This window comes from Carassius gibelio, chromosome A12 (genome assembly GCF_023724105.1).
Source record: "Carassius gibelio isolate Cgi1373 ecotype wild population from Czech Republic chromosome A12, carGib1.2-hapl.c, whole genome shotgun sequence".
Lineage (NCBI taxonomy): Eukaryota > Metazoa > Chordata > Actinopteri > Cypriniformes > Cyprinidae > Carassius > Carassius gibelio.
The window spans coordinates 13,303,162-13,322,458 of NC_068382.1; the positions used below are offsets into that span (position 1 = coordinate 13,303,162).

At 35.3% G+C, this 19,297-nt stretch overlaps 1 protein-coding gene across 18 annotated transcripts in view; it reads left to right on the top strand.

Moving 5' to 3' along the window:
- Positions 1-19,297, top strand: part of LOC128025199 (caskin-2-like) — a 102,317-nt gene that overhangs the window by 63,010 nt on the left and 20,010 nt on the right. For 5 of the 18 annotated variants that reach the window (XM_052611306.1, XM_052611290.1, XM_052611308.1 and 2 more), the window contains 5 exons: positions 6,458-6,509; positions 12,823-12,920; positions 13,825-13,970; positions 15,839-15,934; positions 18,343-18,455. The exons of 7 other annotated variants lie outside the window; for them this stretch is intronic. In XM_052611306.1, the coding sequence (XP_052467266.1) occupies positions 6,458-6,509; positions 12,823-12,920; positions 13,825-13,970; positions 15,839-15,934; positions 18,343-18,455 (505 nt within the window). Of the gene's footprint in view, positions 1-4,898; positions 4,945-6,457; positions 6,510-12,822; positions 12,921-13,824; positions 13,971-15,838; positions 15,935-18,342; positions 18,456-19,297 lie in introns of those variants that run through there. 6 more of the 18 variants (XM_052611294.1, XM_052611304.1, XM_052611302.1 and 3 more) reach the window with 5 other exon arrangements.

The following is a 19,297-nucleotide window of genomic DNA, read 5'->3' on the forward strand; positions in this document are numbered from 1 at the left end:
GAGCAGAAGAAACTTCTTTCAAAAACATTAAAAATAGTAATGTTTCCAAACTTTTGGCCTGTACTGTATCCCCCCAAAACTGCACAACTGTAGAGTAAAAACAAAACAAAAAACAAAACAAAAAGTGATAATAAAAAATGCGTCTTAAAACTGATTGTACAAAATCACAGTCTGGGGACTCAGATCTCAGAACAACTGCTAACATTAAGTTTAAGGTAAAAATAACTGCCATGAAATTATAGTATCTTCTTACTCCTATGCAATAAATTGCTATTTCACTACATCTCTTTACCTCTGTCTTTATCCTCTTCTCTTCTTTTTGGCACTGTATCTATCGCAGACTATGCTCATTTATAATGTGTCATGTAAATTCGGCCTTCCGTCACAATCAGGAAACTTTCACCGTGTCTAGAACTGGCGCGAGCTGCCAGGCCCGTTTCTACGAGCTGTGTGTTAACAAAATCAGTGCTGTATACATTGGATGCGTCGTCGGGCACGCTACACAACAAATTACCAACAACTGATAGTGCACGTGCTCTGTTTCTGACGCACTTCAAGTAAAGCACTCGATGGGCGGGGGAAGATTGAAGAGCCGGATTTTTTTTTTTTTTGCTTTATTTGGAAGTGTTTTGAATTAATGGTTTTTAAATAGTAGCCTATTATAAAAAAAAATATGTAAAAAAAAAAAAAAAAAAAAAAAAAAAAAAAAAAAAAATCACTCGTTCACTCATTCTGGCGCCCCTATGGATGAGTGGCGCCCTTAGCATTTGCCTATACCACGGGCCGGCCCTGGTGCGGACTTTTTTAGCCACACCAACCTCTGACTCTGAATCATCATCTGACGGTGACACTAGGCTCTGGCACTGGTACACTAGCCGCAGGTCGGAAGAACGAATCAATAGTTCGCTTGCTCATAGCTCAGACGCACGCACATATCAGGTTGTGATGATATTTGTCTCGGTTTCCTTCCCACAGATGTTTACGCCCGCTCAATTATTTCTAGGCCCCTCCCCCTCCACACATTTTAGCCACTTACAGTGGCCATTCCCTATTCTTCTCACACGCATTTGCCGCCTAACAGACAGGCATCACTCAATGAGACGCGAGTGTGTGCAAGTGTGTGTTTGCGTGCGTGCGTGTGCAAATCTACTGGTCGCACATGTGCGACTGGATGTAAAATTCAGTCGCACACTCTCAAAATTTGGTCGCAAAATGCGACCATTTGGTCGCAGTCTGGAGCCCTGCTGTAGGCAACATGCATTTTTCTTTGAAATCCTCACCTTTACGACGCCATACAGTTTTTAAACCATTAGTTCCAAAAACTGTGATCTTTGTCTCATCACACCAGAGTATAGAGTCCCAGTAGTCTTCATCTTTTTCAGCATGGGCCCTAGCAAATTCTAGGCGTGCTTTTTTGTGCATGGGTTTTAGGAGAGGCTTGCTTCGTGGACGATACCCATGCATGCCATTCCTCTGCAGTGTGCGTCGTATGGTGTCACGGGAAACAGTCACTCCAGTTTGCCTTTCTACTGCTTTAGCTAACTGCAGTGAATTTGCATGGCGATTTTCTTCAACCCTTCTCATCAGAAGACGCTCCGGTTGAGAAGTTAACTTCCGTGGACGGCCTGGATGTCTCGGTAAGATGGTTGCACTTCCATCTTTCTTAAATTTTTGGATCACCTTTGCTACAGTATTTTGACTGATATGTAAAGCTTTGCTGATCTTCTTGTAGCCCTCACCTTTTTTGTGTAAAGAAATTATTTCCTTTCTCAGATTTTGTGACATTTCTTTTCCATGGGGAGCCATTGCTGACAGCATGAAATGCTTTTCTTTAAGTAATGCCCTTTTAAAGTCACCTGTCTGCTGGACACCTCTTAAATGAATCATTAGACTCACCTGTGGTTGTATGCCTGTTAATTAGAATTTTGCAGTCTTAAGTGTAGCTTTTCTCCTAAGACTATAATTTGGGTTTACTTATTTTTGCAACATGGGCTTGAATTAATTTGTTAGGAAAATCACTTTTTTGTGTGTGCAAATGAACAAATCTTGTTTGCAATCAATGGCCCACATTTGTGGGAGTATTTTGTAGTATATTATCTCATAGAAAATGTTGATTCTGAAAGGAAACTAAATGTTTTCTGACAAATGTAGTGGGGTGTACTCATTTATGCTGAGCACTGTATGTACACAGTCTTGTACCTTTTACTTTTTTTTTTATTTTATTTTCTCCTAATTTTTTCTCTCGAAATGATATGTTATATGCTTATGAGTTCAGCCGTAGCTGGTTATCCTCACACATGCTCTAAAACTCTTTAGATACTGATTTTTCCAAAAGTCAATGGGAGAAATGAATAAGAAATTTACTTCCGGCACCAGAGCTCTCTCGGACTGTGGGCGGGACTGTGATGCTCTATAGAATGCATTTTGAATGTCCGGTAGTCCTCAAATAACATTATAGTCCAGTCTCGTCTAGTTAACGAAAACGCGGCATAAATTCAGTCATCAGAGATTATTTGTAGCTCATCAACATCTCGTCTTAGTAACAGAAAAAATGTTAGTTAATGAAAATTTTTCTTCGTTAACGAAATTAACACTGCTGCATTGTGTGTGCACATGCAGCACCAGCACAATCACTTGAATTTTTTCCCTTCAAACAGTGGAAGCAAATACTCCTTTTAGTCATAAATAGTGGAAGCATCTACTCCTTTTAGTCATAAAGATAACCGGAATTGTTTACGGTTTGCCTTTATTTAAAACATCTTTGTGCGTAAAATAAGCCTAAAGAAAAATAGCATTTCACCCTCTGCCGTCTGGTTTACTTTCGCAAAGCACAAAAATGAACCGAAACAGAGTTTTTCAATAATTTTCTTAAGTCAAAATATATATTTTGTATAGGCCCATTTATTCATTATTTATAATTAATGAATAAATGGGCCTATACGAAAGATATGTTTTGCGTGATGTTATATGATGAGCATGTGAATCCTCATGTTCTGTTGTTTGCTGCTTTTTTTTTTTGCACATGTAAAATGAATCCCCGGGAAACAAATGTTAGTATTTTCAATCGGTCATGGACACTGATCCTTTATACGGTTAACAGTTAATAATTGGTTAACAAGCGTCAATTGTCGGTTACGAAAAATAACTGAAATGGACATTCCTAGTACAATGTGAAGCAAATGGTGTTAGGCTACTTCGATCAGCCAAAATAGGGTATAGCTGGGATCTGCAGTGGTTTGTCTACTTCACATGTATACTTTTTTGCTTATTGGTCAGTTTAGTTAAAGGGGGTCCTATTATGCTTTTTCAATTTTAATATTTTAGTCAGTGTGTAGTGTATGTTTGGGCATAAAAAATATCTACAAATTTACAAACATCTCAAAGCAAAGTCCACTCCAAAGTAAGATATTTTGTAAAAACAAATAAATTAAAAAAATCAAAGTTCAAGAACTACAACGAACAGCTTGTTTGGACTACAAAATTATTTTCCAGGGTTTTGTGATGTCACAAAGAATATCATTAAAATAATTCCCACCTACAGACATTTGAATGGTTGGGGGGTGGAGAGGGGAGAGTTTGTAATTAGAATGCTTGGTTGAGAAGTTGAGAAGAAGTGCTGTTGCAGAGTTAGCGCATCAGAGAAAACGAAGATGTAGAAGAGTTGCTGTAGCGTCAAGTTTTCGGCATGTCTAAAGTTGGTCGCACACCGGACTAAAAGCAAAGTGCTGCATCTAGATCAATTCTTACAACAAGTATAACACAACGTAGCTGGGCGCCATGGACAGATTCCGAACAGTGCTGCCAGTGTGTGTACACTCATAGAAAATAATGTGTTCGAATTTTACAGACTTGATGTGCCTTAAGAAACGTTGTATTTTTTTAATCACCTTGTATTTGTTTGGGCTTTCGAAAGTGGATGATGTCATTTCAAAACTGGTTGCAATTTATTTTTAACTCATTATAACCTCAATTTGCCATTGTGTGCTGTGCATTTTATTGAGGACAGCTTCTGCAACACAGGTCCTAATTAGCATACTGTATTGTGAAAAAGTTCATTATTTTCCATAATGTAATGATAAAAATTGAACTTTCATATATTTTAGATTCACTGCACACCAACTGAAATATTTCAGGTCTTTTATTGTTTTAATACTGATGATTTTGGCATACAGCTCATGAAAACCCAAAAAACATGACAGCTGACCAATCATTACACATTATGTTTTTTTCATCAAACCCTAAACTAATTGATCCTTTTGTTCCAGGATGGTGAGAAAGGTACTTTAGTAATGTAATTTATGTGGAAAATAATGCATATTTCAAACCACCAACCATGACAGCATGTTCTAATAACCCCCCCCCCCATCATAATAATAATCTTCATAAATGAGCAGAGCTTGAATTTTTAAGTCTAAACACAATCACCTGAAGTAATGTGCTAATTGACTTTACTGTCACCACCCTTAAGCATAAGGCATCCCTTTCAGTTTTTATATATATAAAAAAGAAATCCTTGAAAGTTTGAGTTAGAATAGTTTGTAAGAGCGTGGTGAAACATGAGGCTGTAAAAATCTGTGTGAAATGTGTTGCGACAGTACATCTTTTCACATACTGTACACATCCTTATTTTTACTTTGTCTTTAACAGTCAACCATGAAATCCTTCCATAAATACAGGAGTGAAATATTTTTTTCTGATTGGTTTTAATCCAGAAGATGTGGGGGCAGAAATTCATTGCATCGTTATAGCTCCCACTTTGCTTGGAGGGAACAAATAGTTCTAGATCCAGTTTCTTGTGGTTTACTCTGATTTGGAGCAGGAGAGAGGATCTTTTGTGAGGGTGATAGATTTAGATGTATACATTGGATGGAAGAGTTTCTGAGCAGGTGAATGATTGTTGATTTAAAGTCAAAATGGGACAGGCAGTTGTGTGTGTATTGACAGGTAAGGAAACAGTTCTCATTTGCAGTTAAGACTCTTCATTTCCATGTTTGTTTGAGATGAAAGAGGTCAGATGCTGTGTAGCTCAGAACTTGTTTTAAATGATGAGACAGCTCTGTTGTTTAGGGGACAGACTTGTCTACCGTCACTGACAACTGGGACATTTCTCTGCATTCATCGCTTTTCACTTTGACATTTTTCCTTTAGTGACAGGTGGAAGGAAAAATCTTTCAGCGCGTTATATTTTTTGATGTTTACAATGCTTACAAAGCTGCTCTTTATTCTGTAAATAATCTACTTTAGTTTTATTTTTCTTCTCCACATTGATAGAACATTCTAAAATAAGAAATGCATTGTATAAATATGTTCTGACAGCGCATTTGCGTACCGACATGGTTGACAGCTATTAATACACAATTACCATTTTAGATCATAAACTGTACTACTGTATATAAGTTTTATTTTCAACCTGAAAGCATACATCTAGGCTATGCAATGCCGTTTTCAAAGCACAGTGCAAAACTGTGACATGCATCCACTGACGCTATTTAATCAGCAGCGCTAAATCCGGAAGCGCGTATTTATACTTGCCAGTAACCTGCCAAAATAAAAGCCTGCTGATTTTAAGTTTGAATATGATGAAAACGCTTTTATTTATTTTTTGACGCTTTTATCCAAAGCGACTTAAAATTGGGGAATACCTGATAATAACAGTCCTATAGCTTTGGGACTTTTCACTGTTTGTATAATTTCACATGTCTGCATTAATACGTTCCAAAACAGGAATACTAGGAACAATTATTTTTTGAGTTTTATGACATTTAGCATTAAAATAAATTTTGGTCACTCTCAGAAAAACAGAAAATGCAAACGATTTTTTTTGCTCTTGTCCTTATTGTATACATGGAAAAGTTTGTTCAGAAAAGTTCTTGCTAATTTAGATTGTTAGGAACACTGCAAGACAGTGTTATTTGGAGGGATTAAATAATGAGACCATCTGTAGACATTTGGTTGATCTCATTAAAGGAGCCTCAATTAAAACGATAGTTCACACAAAGATTAAATTTACTATTTACTTACGAAATGAACTGTCATTTTATGAAACAGAGCTGTGTGAAGATTCGGATATTCAAAGCATGGAGGTTTGCAATGTCATGAATGTGAGAAAATAATGACAGAGTTATCATTTTAAGTATTCATTTTAATAATACCTTGAACTTAGTTGATATGTTAAAAAAGTTATAATAAAAAGTTTGCATATAAATATTTTTCAGATGAAAAAATATGCATGTAATGAATGTTTTTTAACTTGCAGAGAAAAAAAATAAATAACATGATATAACCATCAATCTATGTTGTGTTTGAGTACAAGAACAATTACCTGTTGAAAGTTTGAAACAAGTGCTTTCATGCAATAATATCATCATGCCTCATACCTCTCTAATGGAGGGATCAGCAGCTGACTGATTTGTTCAAAACATCATGTCCTGACTTTTATTTCCATCTGTTTTCTTAGAGTTGCTGGGCTCCACAAAGAGGCTGAATGTGAACTACCAAGACCAAGATGGGTAAGTCCTCATATTTTCCACATGGTCACTCCAAATTGGATTTTCATTTTCCTTGAGATGATAGTTAATGTTAATGTGTTGGACTAAAACTAAAGCTTTTTATTATAAAGGTGCATAAGCTCAGATCAATGCAGCTTATGACCAGTCAGTTCCAAAAAGAAAAACAAAACATGCTTGCTGATAGAAAACACGATGACAAAAAGACTGAATTTTTTGATAATGTAGCAATTTGTGAAATTTACAAGCAGTTTTTAAAAGGCTGCTAGTTTTGGACCAAGAACAACAAATTAGGTAAAGGATTTTCAGTACAGCACAAGGGAAATGTACTGTACAGGAATTATAATATTTTGGTGGGTTGTTTTGTGAGTCATCCAAACAGTCCACTATACTTTTAAAAATGTGTGCAGTACACTTGACTCAAATTCTCAAATTTATGACATTTTCATGTTTCATGCAAATGGAAACAAACAGAGTACATCAGGCACAGCTACACAAAGGCTTGGGTCACCTTTCACTCATCAGAACATAGCGTGCGTGTCCCACCTGTTTAAACGCAGGAAATGTGCTGTTGTGTCATGTTGACGTCCTTCTGTTTTGCTAGAAGGTGGTCTATGCTTTCCGATGCCATTGCTAGTCAACACTTGTTCAATTCCAAAACCCTTAACAATCTTGTTGAAAATTTATTGTCACAAAAATATGAATCGGGAAAAAACACCCATTTGTTTTTATTACTAGTTATCATTTAACCTATATAGTATTATGTTCAACTCTATAATTAATTTAATCATAATTAAACGTCAAACTAGAATCAGCATATATGAACAAATATATATATATATATATTAGATTTAAGTATCTTGAAACTCTACAACAATCCATGCATTGTTTCTGAACTCAGAGAAGAGATTCCTTATCGGTCTCTGAAGCAGTAATGAAATGATCAATAACATGAACTAATTAAACGTAGAAGAATATATTACCTGTAGGACACGACTGAATATTTTACTTATCCACTAATTATCATTTCTTCTGTGTAGAGTCCTCTGCTGGAACAATAATATTCCTTTAGTAAATTAGTGAAAAAATGTAAAATGCCTGTCCTTAAGGTAGGTTTAATCACTCATTACAAAATGATCTGTATAAATGTGCCTTGCTGCACGTATGTTTTTTTTTTTTTTTTTTTTTTTTTACAAATTATTTAATAAAGTGTGTATAATTTTTTTTTTTTGCCACCCTTCTGTGTATTACGGCAATATAATGTATATTGTAAACTAGAGTATACAGGATATGAAATTGTTCACTACAGAATTCGGACAACATTACAAAATGTCTGGCATTTGATATAGTGCACTGTATAGGTAAAAGGGGGAACTGTAATATGATATTTATTTGAGTATATACACTGAACTTACAGTTAAGTCATGATATTTGTACAGGAAAAGTATTGTAAGAATTATGGCCATCAAATTGATTAATCATGATTAATCACATCAAAAATAAAAGTTTGTGTTTACACAATGAATGTGTGTGTACTGTGTATATTTATATGTGTATATATATATATATAAATACAAGCACATACATGCATTTAAGAAATATTTACATGTGTCTGTATACACATATACCGTACATACACAAACTTTTATTTTTGGAAGCGATTAATCACGATTAATCGATTTGACGTCCCTAATTCTTACAATACAAACTCTTGTACAAAAATCATGACATAGCTGTGTATATAAATCTATAATGCTGGTAGTTTGTCACACAGGCGTCCTATGTGAGACAAACTACCAGCATTATAGATTTTCTGTGGACTATATCTGAGGGTTATTCAAAAGCAACGTGACTTGACTCATTTCCCATGACTCTTCCCTTGATTCCGTTCTGCTTTGAAATTCCAGCACTGTTTGAAATCACAGCTTAGACTATCTGAAGAAGCCACAGACCCAAAGCTTAAAACTCTTAAAAATACTGGACTGACACTTTGGGAAATATTGTCTGGGGTTGTAACTGATACTTGTATATTTTGTGAGTATTTGAGCTCATAACCAGTGAAGCAAGTTTACATGAAAAAATATAATGTATTAGATAATAATGATTGAATTCAATGAATAACTTCTGAACAGCTGGATACAGTATTCTTATTTGAAATAAATGTAAGCATACACTGCAAAAAAACCTCTGAAATCTCAGTTAACAAAAATATTACATGCATTAGTTTCAAATTGGAATGAAATTAAATTTCTCAATGCACCTTGTTGATCTTACTGTTAATGATTAATTCATGCATATGTTTATTATTTTTTATAAAAATGTCATATCAGAATCTTTTGATAAACACAGCCTTCTCTCAACATCTGGTTAAGACAACAGACTTCTCTGTGGTGACATGCTGAGAATCTCCAATCATCCTATCAGTTCTGTTTAAACCCCACCTCTTTCTTTCTGCCCGCATTCAGATCTGCCACCATCCAATCAATAACTGATGGTTAGCCAAGCCCCCTCCCTACAATTTTTTTTTTTTTGATAACTTTAATAACCTCACTGAACTTATAATCAACAAATATCATTAAGTAAAAACGTGAGCTTATTGCCAAAAAGCAAATACTCAGCAGTGAGGATCAACATAAAACTTGTCAGCAAACAACAATAATTGGATCAACAATATCAATGTGTTCATTCTGTTTTGCATGCTGGGAGCTTACATTCAGGACAATTTTTTTTAAACTATTTGTTGACAACTCTCTTTGGCTAATTGGGACAGCATGTTTGGGAATATTATTGGTTAATGTGTTTTTATGTAATTCTCATTTTTGGTGTCTGTGACTCACTCACAGACAATGTGTATGCTGGGTAAAATCGAACTGCTTTTGTACAGTGTGTGCACAGGCTGCTGTTGTTGAATCTTAGTGTCCCATTTGTCTTGAGAGACGAAAGTGGAAGGAAGTTGAAAGCACATCCCGATGAAGTTGGGGGCCTCACATTAGCATGAGGGCTAATTTGTGCTTCCATGAGCAGCAGGGAAGAACTGAGAAACTGAGCTCCTGAGGGACCTGCAGCTGAGGTGGAGGAAAACATTTCATTATTCATCCGCTACTGGCGCTCGCTTTTTCTTTCTTGCTTTTTTCACTCATTCATTTGTTCATTCTTTGTATTGTTCCTTTATTCTTTTCTAACTTTGTCTTTCTTTCACTCATTAATTTGTTCATTCTTTGTATCGTTCACTCAATATTTCCTTTTTCTTTATTTTTCTTTCTTTCTTTTTTCACTCATTTGTTCGTTCTTTGTATCGTTCACTCATTATTTCCTTTCTTTCTTTCTTTCACTCATTAATTTGTTCATTCTTTGTATCGTTCACTCATTTCTTTTCTTTATCTTTTTTCATTCTTTCAATCAATCATTCGTTTATTCTTTAATTTGCTCTTATATTTTTCTTTTTCATTTATTTGTTCCTTTGTTTCGTTTGGTCATTCCTTTCTTTTTCTCTTTCTTTCTTTGTTCATCCCTTCCTTCCTTAATAAGATCTGGAACTTTAAATCATACTGCCATCTGTATTATGGGAATAGAATATAATAATTAGTCAAATCCCGGTGGGATATTTTTACCATGCACAGTAGTTTTCAGAGGGTGACATATTGATGTGTTTAAGAATGCTGTTTAAAAAGTGCGGATCAGATAGTGTGTGCTGAGCCATAGACTGAACACAGCATTCTTCAGATGTGTCATATTAATCATAAGTGTTACTCACTCTCAAACATCTGTGGCTGCTGAACAGTAGCTGTAGGGTGCTTTTTCCATCTCTTATTTGTTAGCTTCACAGAACTCTCATATGGCTTTAAACTCTTAGATTAATTTAACCAAGTCCTTGCTGAAGCTACATTATTGGGAGTTAATTTGGTGTAAAGTCTGTTTGGGAGATTATGTGTGAAGTTGTGCTAATATATGAGATAAAGGGGTCGGTTTGTCTTTTCTGCATGAAAGGGCTTGTAGGAGCACTACAGCAATTCAATGAAGAAGACTCGATGAGGTATAAAATCAGTTCAGGTAACCTCACATGTCCTAACCCCGGAAAACCTTTAAAAGTAGTTTGTCTGCCCACACTGACTGCAAAATATTTGTGTTTAATGTAAAGTTATGAGGAACACAACATTCATCACATAGCTGACTTCATACACAATATATAATTTATTGTAACAGTGTCTAACAAAATCACAGTGATGATCAAATAAATGTACTGTAGGCTTGGTGCCCATAAGAGCCTTTTCTAAAAAAAAAAAAAAATCCTGTTAACCCCAACATTTTGAACAGTGATGTATGTGCCATATAAATAGAGATATGCCGGTATCATATTTTCCTGTTGTGATTAATTGCTCATGCTTTTATCACAGTAAACGGTATTATGGTAATTGAAATTTATTGAAATTTAGTTTTAAAAAGTGCTCAAAATATAGTATAATATAATAGGTTAAATAACTTTTTTCTAATAAAAAAATAACTGAACATTTAAATAAAATAAAGCAATTCAGATATATGAAGTTAAAAGTTTTGCACAGATTAAGGTGCAAAATAACTATAAAGACCAATAGGTAAGATGAACTTCATAGCAAATACACAAATCTGAATGGCTATTTAAAATTATTTAAATATGTGCTTCTCATGCGTGCTTGTTTACATCAGAGCACACACGCATCTTTCAAGCAGCATGCAGTGGTGTTGTGCATTTTGACCAGTTGATTTAAATAGTTTTCTTAAAATGCATTTTAATTTCTGAATAATTTGTAATATATAATTATTTGCGGTATTTATAAGTGCCCACGATAACAATATCGTGCATATTCATTACCGTAATATATCGCATTACCGAATACCGGCACAAGTCTACATATAAACTGTATAAATATATATTTAAATATTAATGTATCTAATTAATTAGTTCATAATTTTAAACACTTGAAATTTCAATTCTATATTGACCACTGATAAAGTAATGTCCTTTGTTTCATTTCATCAATCCGTTCACTGTACTGTTAGAGCTCTGTTTAGTTCATGATTCTCCAGGGTTTTACGTGTTTTTGGTAGAATGAGGCTGTGCCAAGTGCACTGTAAAATGCACGAATGTCTCATCCATCATTTAACTCAAGTCAGAGGGTTTTTGTGGTGATTTTAAGTTACACTTATGAACTGGAAAGACATTTCTCTAAACTGATCCTTCAAACTGTTAAATAAATACTGAGCAACGTCAGTTGAAGCATCATTTCACCTGTCCACGTGTACACCGACAGTACAGTTCAAAGCAAAAGCTAGCTGCAAGTGAAAACAGGGACGCTTCCTCTTTGAGACAAGTATGTCTAAGGAAATCTTAGTGTTCTCTTCGTGTGATACATTTTTAATACAAATTATATATTTATCCATCTCAGACAGAAGTGCTTTGTTGGGATTTGCACAGTTCTGCCAGATTCTGTTTCAGACCCTGGAAACTGAGACTGCAAGGAGAAGTCAGCTTAATTTAGGGAGCTAATTATATACTCATTAGCTGAGTGTGATGATTGTTTAAAGTTTGCCAACTACACAACCACATGTTGTCCTATTGATTAGTAACCGCTAAGTATACTTGTCACCACAGATTTGAGAAATGATATCCCTGTAATTCAGCTCTTTCACTTACAATAACGAACCCTTCAAGATATCTCTAGATCTTTCTCGAACAGCACATTATTAATTAAATTTATTTGGACCAAGATTTATAGACATATGGAGATGATGTAGAGCTTTATTAAGCCTAATCCACATTGGGTGAGTTCAGTCCTTTTAAATTATTTTAAAAAGTCATCTGTTCCCACAAACACAGGCATATTTTAGGAGCTGGACCATCCCCAGTCATAAAGTGACTGTGAAAGCAGATATCTATTTGCTATTTGGGCAGTGCGCTCTAGCTGTGCTGTCAGGACTGGTTGCAGTGTTGTACTCAATTGAACTCTATGATAGAAACCGTGCAGACCGGCCAAACATTTCCCTCCTCCACACCAGATGGATAATTTTTTCCTGCTAAATGATATGCATATTTGTCATGTTCTGTTTGTAAAATCAATGAAGGCCTTTTCTAACATATTGATTCAGTATGGCTCATCAGGACATAAAAAGACATAATATTTTGAATGTTTACAGTTTGTAACTTTTGTTATGACATCGGAAGAGTTACCGTTTGCCAAATGCTTTGGGAATTTTACCAAAAAGCATATTAAGAGGTCTAAATACAGTGGCTTACAGGAGATTTTTGACTAGCTTTCAGGACTGTTTCTCTGTTCTACAGTTTTTCAGCACTTCATCATGCGGCTCTCACTGGCACAACTGACCTCTTGTCTCTGCTGTTGGAGGCACAGGCCACCGTGGACATCAAAGACAGTAATGGTGAGACACTTGACCATTTTCATCCTCTAGCCAATGAATTTGTAAAACATTTAGAATGTATTTCCTTTTGTATAATTATATTATACTTTTTAAAGAACCTTTTTGTTTTCTGGTTATGTCATATAGACACAAAGGGAAAAACATAAACATTGAAAAAATAAAAAAAAAGTCAAAATATGTTTTGGTGCATAAGACCATTATGATGCGATCATGATCCTAAGTGGCCTAATAAATTAATCTTTTCCAAATAATTAATAAAAACATTAATACAAAAGCAAAACTATAAAAAATTGCAACTGTATTTTTTTTGTCAAAAATATTAATAGTAGTTTTTTTTTTTTTACATAATATCTAGGAAATATATGAAGAAAACAAATATAGGATATGCTCAATGCATCCCAATCTATGTTATGTTGGTGTTATGTATGTACTATTGTGAAAGTTTTGAATTAATTTAAAGATTTTGCCATTAACTCTCATTATTACTTAATGGTGACCACAAATGTTCCTGTCCCTAACAACGTTCACCAAATGGGAAAGAGCAACTTGGACATTCTGCGAAACATCTTAGTTTGTATTCAGTGAAAGAAATAAAGCCATACAGGTTTGGAACAACAGATCTTTAAGGCAAGATCTCTTTAATGTACCATCAAAACAAATTGGATACATGTTGAAATCCTTTAAAAACATTTATACAAATGGCAAATCATGCAAACAAAAATACTCTTATAGACAAATGAACTGTGTTGCGCATAGACTGAACATAGACAAGCTACGTCGTCATGATTTTTTTCCATTTCAACAGAAAAAAATATTGCACCACCGGAGAAAGAAAGAGCACTGTTCGTCTTGTCTAAAAGAACAAGTACCTGTGAAAATAATTGTTTTCTGCTCCATGTTGTAGGTATGCGTCCATTGCACTATGCTGCCTGGCAGGGGAAGGCTGACTCTGTACTTATGCTGCTGAGAGCCGGAGCTTTTGTGAATGGGGCTTCACATGATGGACAGATCCCTCTCCACCTGGCTGCACAGTACGGACACTATGAAGTGGTATGTGGCACACTGCTTCTCTGCTATTGACCAGTTTGTGCCAGTCTACTAGTGGTCAATCGATATATCAACGCCGCCGATATTTGACATTTTTTAAATATCGGCATTGGCCGATAAGTCTTTCTGTGTGGTCGATGTTTTTCGAAATGGATTATCACACCATATTGTGCGTTTATGCTTCCAGATGGGAAGCCAGCACCTGACAGTAAAATGACCAATCGTCATTCACTTTCTAATGTGACACTATGTTGTGTTACATACCGTAACACTCATGCAGCAAAGTCTTATTCAAATGTACCATGAGACATCAGATCCACAGTCCAGTGGCAGCTCCGGTGTGAGACACGGATGTGATATGAACAAATCCAAACAAAAATGGAACCGTATTTACTGTACCTCACAAACAATCAAAAATCCTGCGTCTTGCTCTTCCTCAGATATGCACGTTGTCCTCGGGTCAAAAAAAATCTAAATTGCACAAAGTTTTGTACTAAAAGTGAAAAAAGTTTTCTTAACTGAGTTAATGATCAACACTTAAGCATTTTTAGTTTTTTATATAAACTTTTGAATATTATAATTGTCTCTATACCAGTTCGCTCTTGAAATATAAAAATTTTAACGCTGGCTGTAATAAAAACTTGTTTTCATGACAGATTCAAACTTACATTAAAAATGAATACAATGGGTTAAGCAAAAATCTAACAAATATGTAGAGCATAAATCTTGCAAAATGCTCATCTCTAGTTATATTTTTCTAGTTGACTAATTGAATGGCTTTCCTGAGGAAATTGTAAAGCGTAGGGTATTGACCTGAAAATGCACATTCATTTTCGTCAGATTATTTTTGGTTGTAGAAGTTTCAGTGCCTTACTGGTTATATCACTTAGTAGTATGTAGGGATGTGCGGTATATCGCATGCGATTGTCACGCGCATTTCTTCAGTTTATAGACATTTGGAGATGTCTACATCATCTCCATATGTCTATAAATCTCATCAGGTTCCCTGATTAGCAGTAAAATGCTTTCAAATGGAGCGGCATTTAATAGACAGAGCTGTAGATCACTGACAAGCTACGCAATATCGCGTTCATCACAGATGAATTGCCTTCGATAATGAATGCGAGATTGCGTAACATGTCAGTGATCTAAGGCCCTTTTAAATGCCGCTCCATTTGAAAGCATTTTACTGCTTATCAGGGAACCGGCTTTACTGAAGAAATGCATGTGACAAACACGTGCGATATATTGCCCATCCCTAGTAGAATGTTTAAAATAAATGAGCAAAAAGGCTGAATGCAGCACTTTGATAGTGACTTAGGAATATGTGCTATGACTCAAACCAAAATATAGCTGTTTACAGATCTCTTGCAGCTAGATAAAAACAATACATATGGTTTTACATTTTCTAAAGGAAAATGCAAGACGTGTCATTGCATGCTCGAGGCAGAAAAGAGGTCCTCACCAAAGATAGCATTACTTTGCAGGTCCACGGCTTTGTTAAAAAACAATGCATTTTTTAGTTAACTTTGCTGTGTATATGATACCTCTCAGAACCAGGTTAGTTTGACCAGTTGTTTCACTTGAAATGCAGAGTATTCTCTTTCCAAATATGCTACCTTTCAAAACACGGGAAATAATGTGTGCCATATACTGCAATAATTTAACATAGAATAAATGATATTTCTTTGGTCTTTCCCTCTCAGTCCTTGACCTTTTAGCATGCTGTTTCAGCTTTTCATATATGGGTACATTAAAACTGGTATTGCTTTTGACATTGTCTTCTATTGTGTAGTCCCAGAAACCTTATGTAGCCAGAAAAAGCTCTTCTACCCTTACACGGGTCTCTGTGCTTCTGTGTATCCCCTCAGTCTGAAATGCTACTACAACACCAGTCCAACCCCTGTGCCGTCAACAAGGCAAAGAAGACCCCCCTGGACCTGGCCTGTGAGTTTGGTAGACTCAAGGTGAGCCGTGATTATCATTACAGTTCATCTCTTGTGATGTTGTATCTTGGCCTGGCACTACATCTTTTCAGTGCTATTAATATGTGCTTGAACTGTAAGTCTCAAAAAAAAAAGAAAAGATTACACATGCCAATTTGGTATAGCAAAAAGAAAAAGATCCTGACTACATCCAAGATAATGAACTTTTGTTAAAGGCGTTTTCTCATATTAAAGTTTAAATGGTCGATTTAATCATAACTAAGAGGCAGAATATTCAGTTTGAATTTTCAAAAACAAGTCCATGAACAGACTAGATGAAAGTTTTTTTGGTAGTAAAAATTATTTTATTTACGTATAATTTTATTTATGACTGAGAGATTGCAAAATTTCTAGTTACAATGAAACAGTGTTTTTTTAGATTTAAAGTTTTATTTCTTTTAAATTCGAATTTTTTTTTTTACAATTTACCTTTATCATGATCTGAAAGATTACTTTTTTAAAAGCTACAATTTTAAAACCGTAATTTTATAATACTGTTGAAAATAATCTTTTGCAAATCTCAAAATGAAAATCCAATTTACAAACTGTACATTACAATTTAGCGATGCCTAAATTCATTTAAAATGAATTTAGTATAGAATTTGTATAGACGAAGAGTATAGAATTTGACCGTTTGTTATCAGCCATAACATTTAAATAAACATCAGCATCAGCCAGCATTTTAATATTGATATTTCATTTTAAAATTCATGTGTACAATAGTACAATATAACCAGAAGGTAAAACTGTATTTTCCAGCAGACATGAGATGACATGGGTGCTGTGGAATTTAGGGGTGCTCCGATCACGATCGGCCGATCGTTAATGCGCATCTCGTCAGTAAAGCCGGCTTTACTGACGAGATGCGCATAATGATCGGCCGATCGTGATCGGAGCACCCCTAGTGGAATTGTTCAGCTATTGGTATTTTTTCATCGATATAGTTAGGGCTTATCTGATTTAAAATCTGTGCCCTTTATAACATCTATCCGAGTTATCCCAGTCTCAATGCAAACTCATAGCGCTGAATCTAATTTCAAACTGCAGTCTCTATTATAATTATAAGCAGGAGTTCATGACATGAACAAGTTTTGTTTATTTTGGCGTAGACCGTATTAATGCATTCGTTGGCAAAGGTCATCAGTAACCTCATACAAACTGCCTCCACAAGCCTGGAAAATGGAGATGAAAGGCTTTGAAAGAGTTTTGTTGAGAGATCTTTAACCTTAAAGGGATACTCCACCCTAAAATAAAAAGTTTGTCATTAATCACTTACCCCCATGTCCGTCCAAACTCATAAAAGCTCTGTTTGTCTTCGGAACTCAATTCAAGATATTTTTGGATAAAAACCTGGAGACTTGAGACTGTCCCATAGACTGCCAAGTAAATAACAGTGTCAAGTTCCATAAAAGGTATGAAAGTTATCATCAGAATACTCCGTTTGCCATCAGACATGCAATCTGCGTTATATGAAGCGACAGGAAAACTTTTAGTAAGCGAAGAAAAGAAAAATAATGACTTTATTCAATAATTCCTTTGTCAACAGTCTCCTCTGTGTCACTCCATATCACTGTGCCGCATATGCTCTTCTGTCATCCGCGCCACAAGGATGTACTGTTTCTACATGTATTTAGCTTTGATTTAAAATAAAACAGCGCATCCTTGTGGCACGGAGGACACAGAAGAGCATATGCAGCACGGTGATATGGAGTGACACAGAGGAGACCGTTGACAAAGGAATTATTGAATAAAGTTATTTTTGTTTTCGCTTACAAAAATTCTCTCCGTTGCTTCTTATAACCCAGAGTGCACGTCTGATGGCAGACAGAGTATTCTGACGATAACTTTCATACCTTCTATGGACCTTGACACTGTTATTTACTTGGCAGTCTATGGGGCAGTCTCAAGCCTTCAGGTTTCATCCAAAATATCTTAAATTGTGTTCCGAAGACAAACGGAGCTTTTACGGGTTTGGAACGACATTGGGGTAAACAATCAATGACAAACTTTTTATTTTAGAGTGGAGTATCCCTTTCAGCTAGATTTGCCTTAATGAACTATTTCTATTTAATCTTTCGCCCCAAATCATTTGGAATTATAGAATGCAAATGCTGCATAGTCAAGCTGATGGAACGAGTCTAATTTAGCAGCACACCAGCGAGTCAGTTGCTGGGCTGCAGGAGGATTCTGCCCCAGCTGGAAACTGAATTCCATCTGACAGATTCTCAATGCCAGGGAGTACAAAGTCATATGCCTGGACTGACAACTCAGGCCGCTTGCATTGTTGTATTTTAAATTGGCAGTGACATCTTTAGACATTAGTAGGCAAAACTGGTATGCTGCACTAGTTTTGGATTGGTTCCTCACTGTTTCTCAATTCTTTCCTCCAGGTGACCCAGCTGTTGTTGAGCAGTAACATGGTGGTAGCTCTCTTAGAGGGGAACGGCAGAGATAACACCCCCCTGCATCTTGCTGCTCGCAATGGTCATAAGGACATCATCAGGTCTGCTTCTCACTAAACCCTCACTTTTATATATAGGCATCAAGTCCCTGTTCCACACCAAGCACTACAAGCAACGGTTTGATGTTAGCATGTTGCTAAGCTAATTGCTTGATAATCTAATTGGTATTAAAAATACTTTGTGGATAAAACATTGGGTAAAATACTCAGTTTTTAATTACACCAGTTTAATTAAATTTTAATTGTTCTTGATCAATTTTATCATTTATTTTCAGTGTTAATTGTAAAAAAATATATTTAAAATTATTGTTTTGTATAATTTATGATAAACATTTCTATTGTATTCTAAGTTCAATTAAATAAGCATTGTAATTATAGTATTAACAAATATTTATTTTGGTAATTGTTTATTTTAATAATAACACACACGCATACACATATTGTATAATAATAATTATATAACAATAATTGCAATAATAATAATATATAAATAATAATAATTATTATTATTATTTCCATTTTTGTTATATAAATATTATTGCAAATTGGGTTAATAAAATTAAAATGCAAGATAATGACCGTAACTGAGCTTATTACATTGCAAACTATTATTTCCTTATACACAACAAATACACACAGTACCGTCTTAAAATTTGGCCCAAAAATACATGAATGTAAAAACTATTAAATAAAAGCTATGTTTTGATCGGGATCAGGAGCACACCTAGTATGCCTTAACATGCAACATCTATAGACAGCAATAAGAGTGAGAGTATATGTGCCTTTACATGCATGCAAGCATGCCAGGGGGAGATTGTCTTTCATTTTTGCTAAGTGGTGTCCAGCTGATGGTCAGGCAGACTTTGGCTGGGCACTTTTTTGAC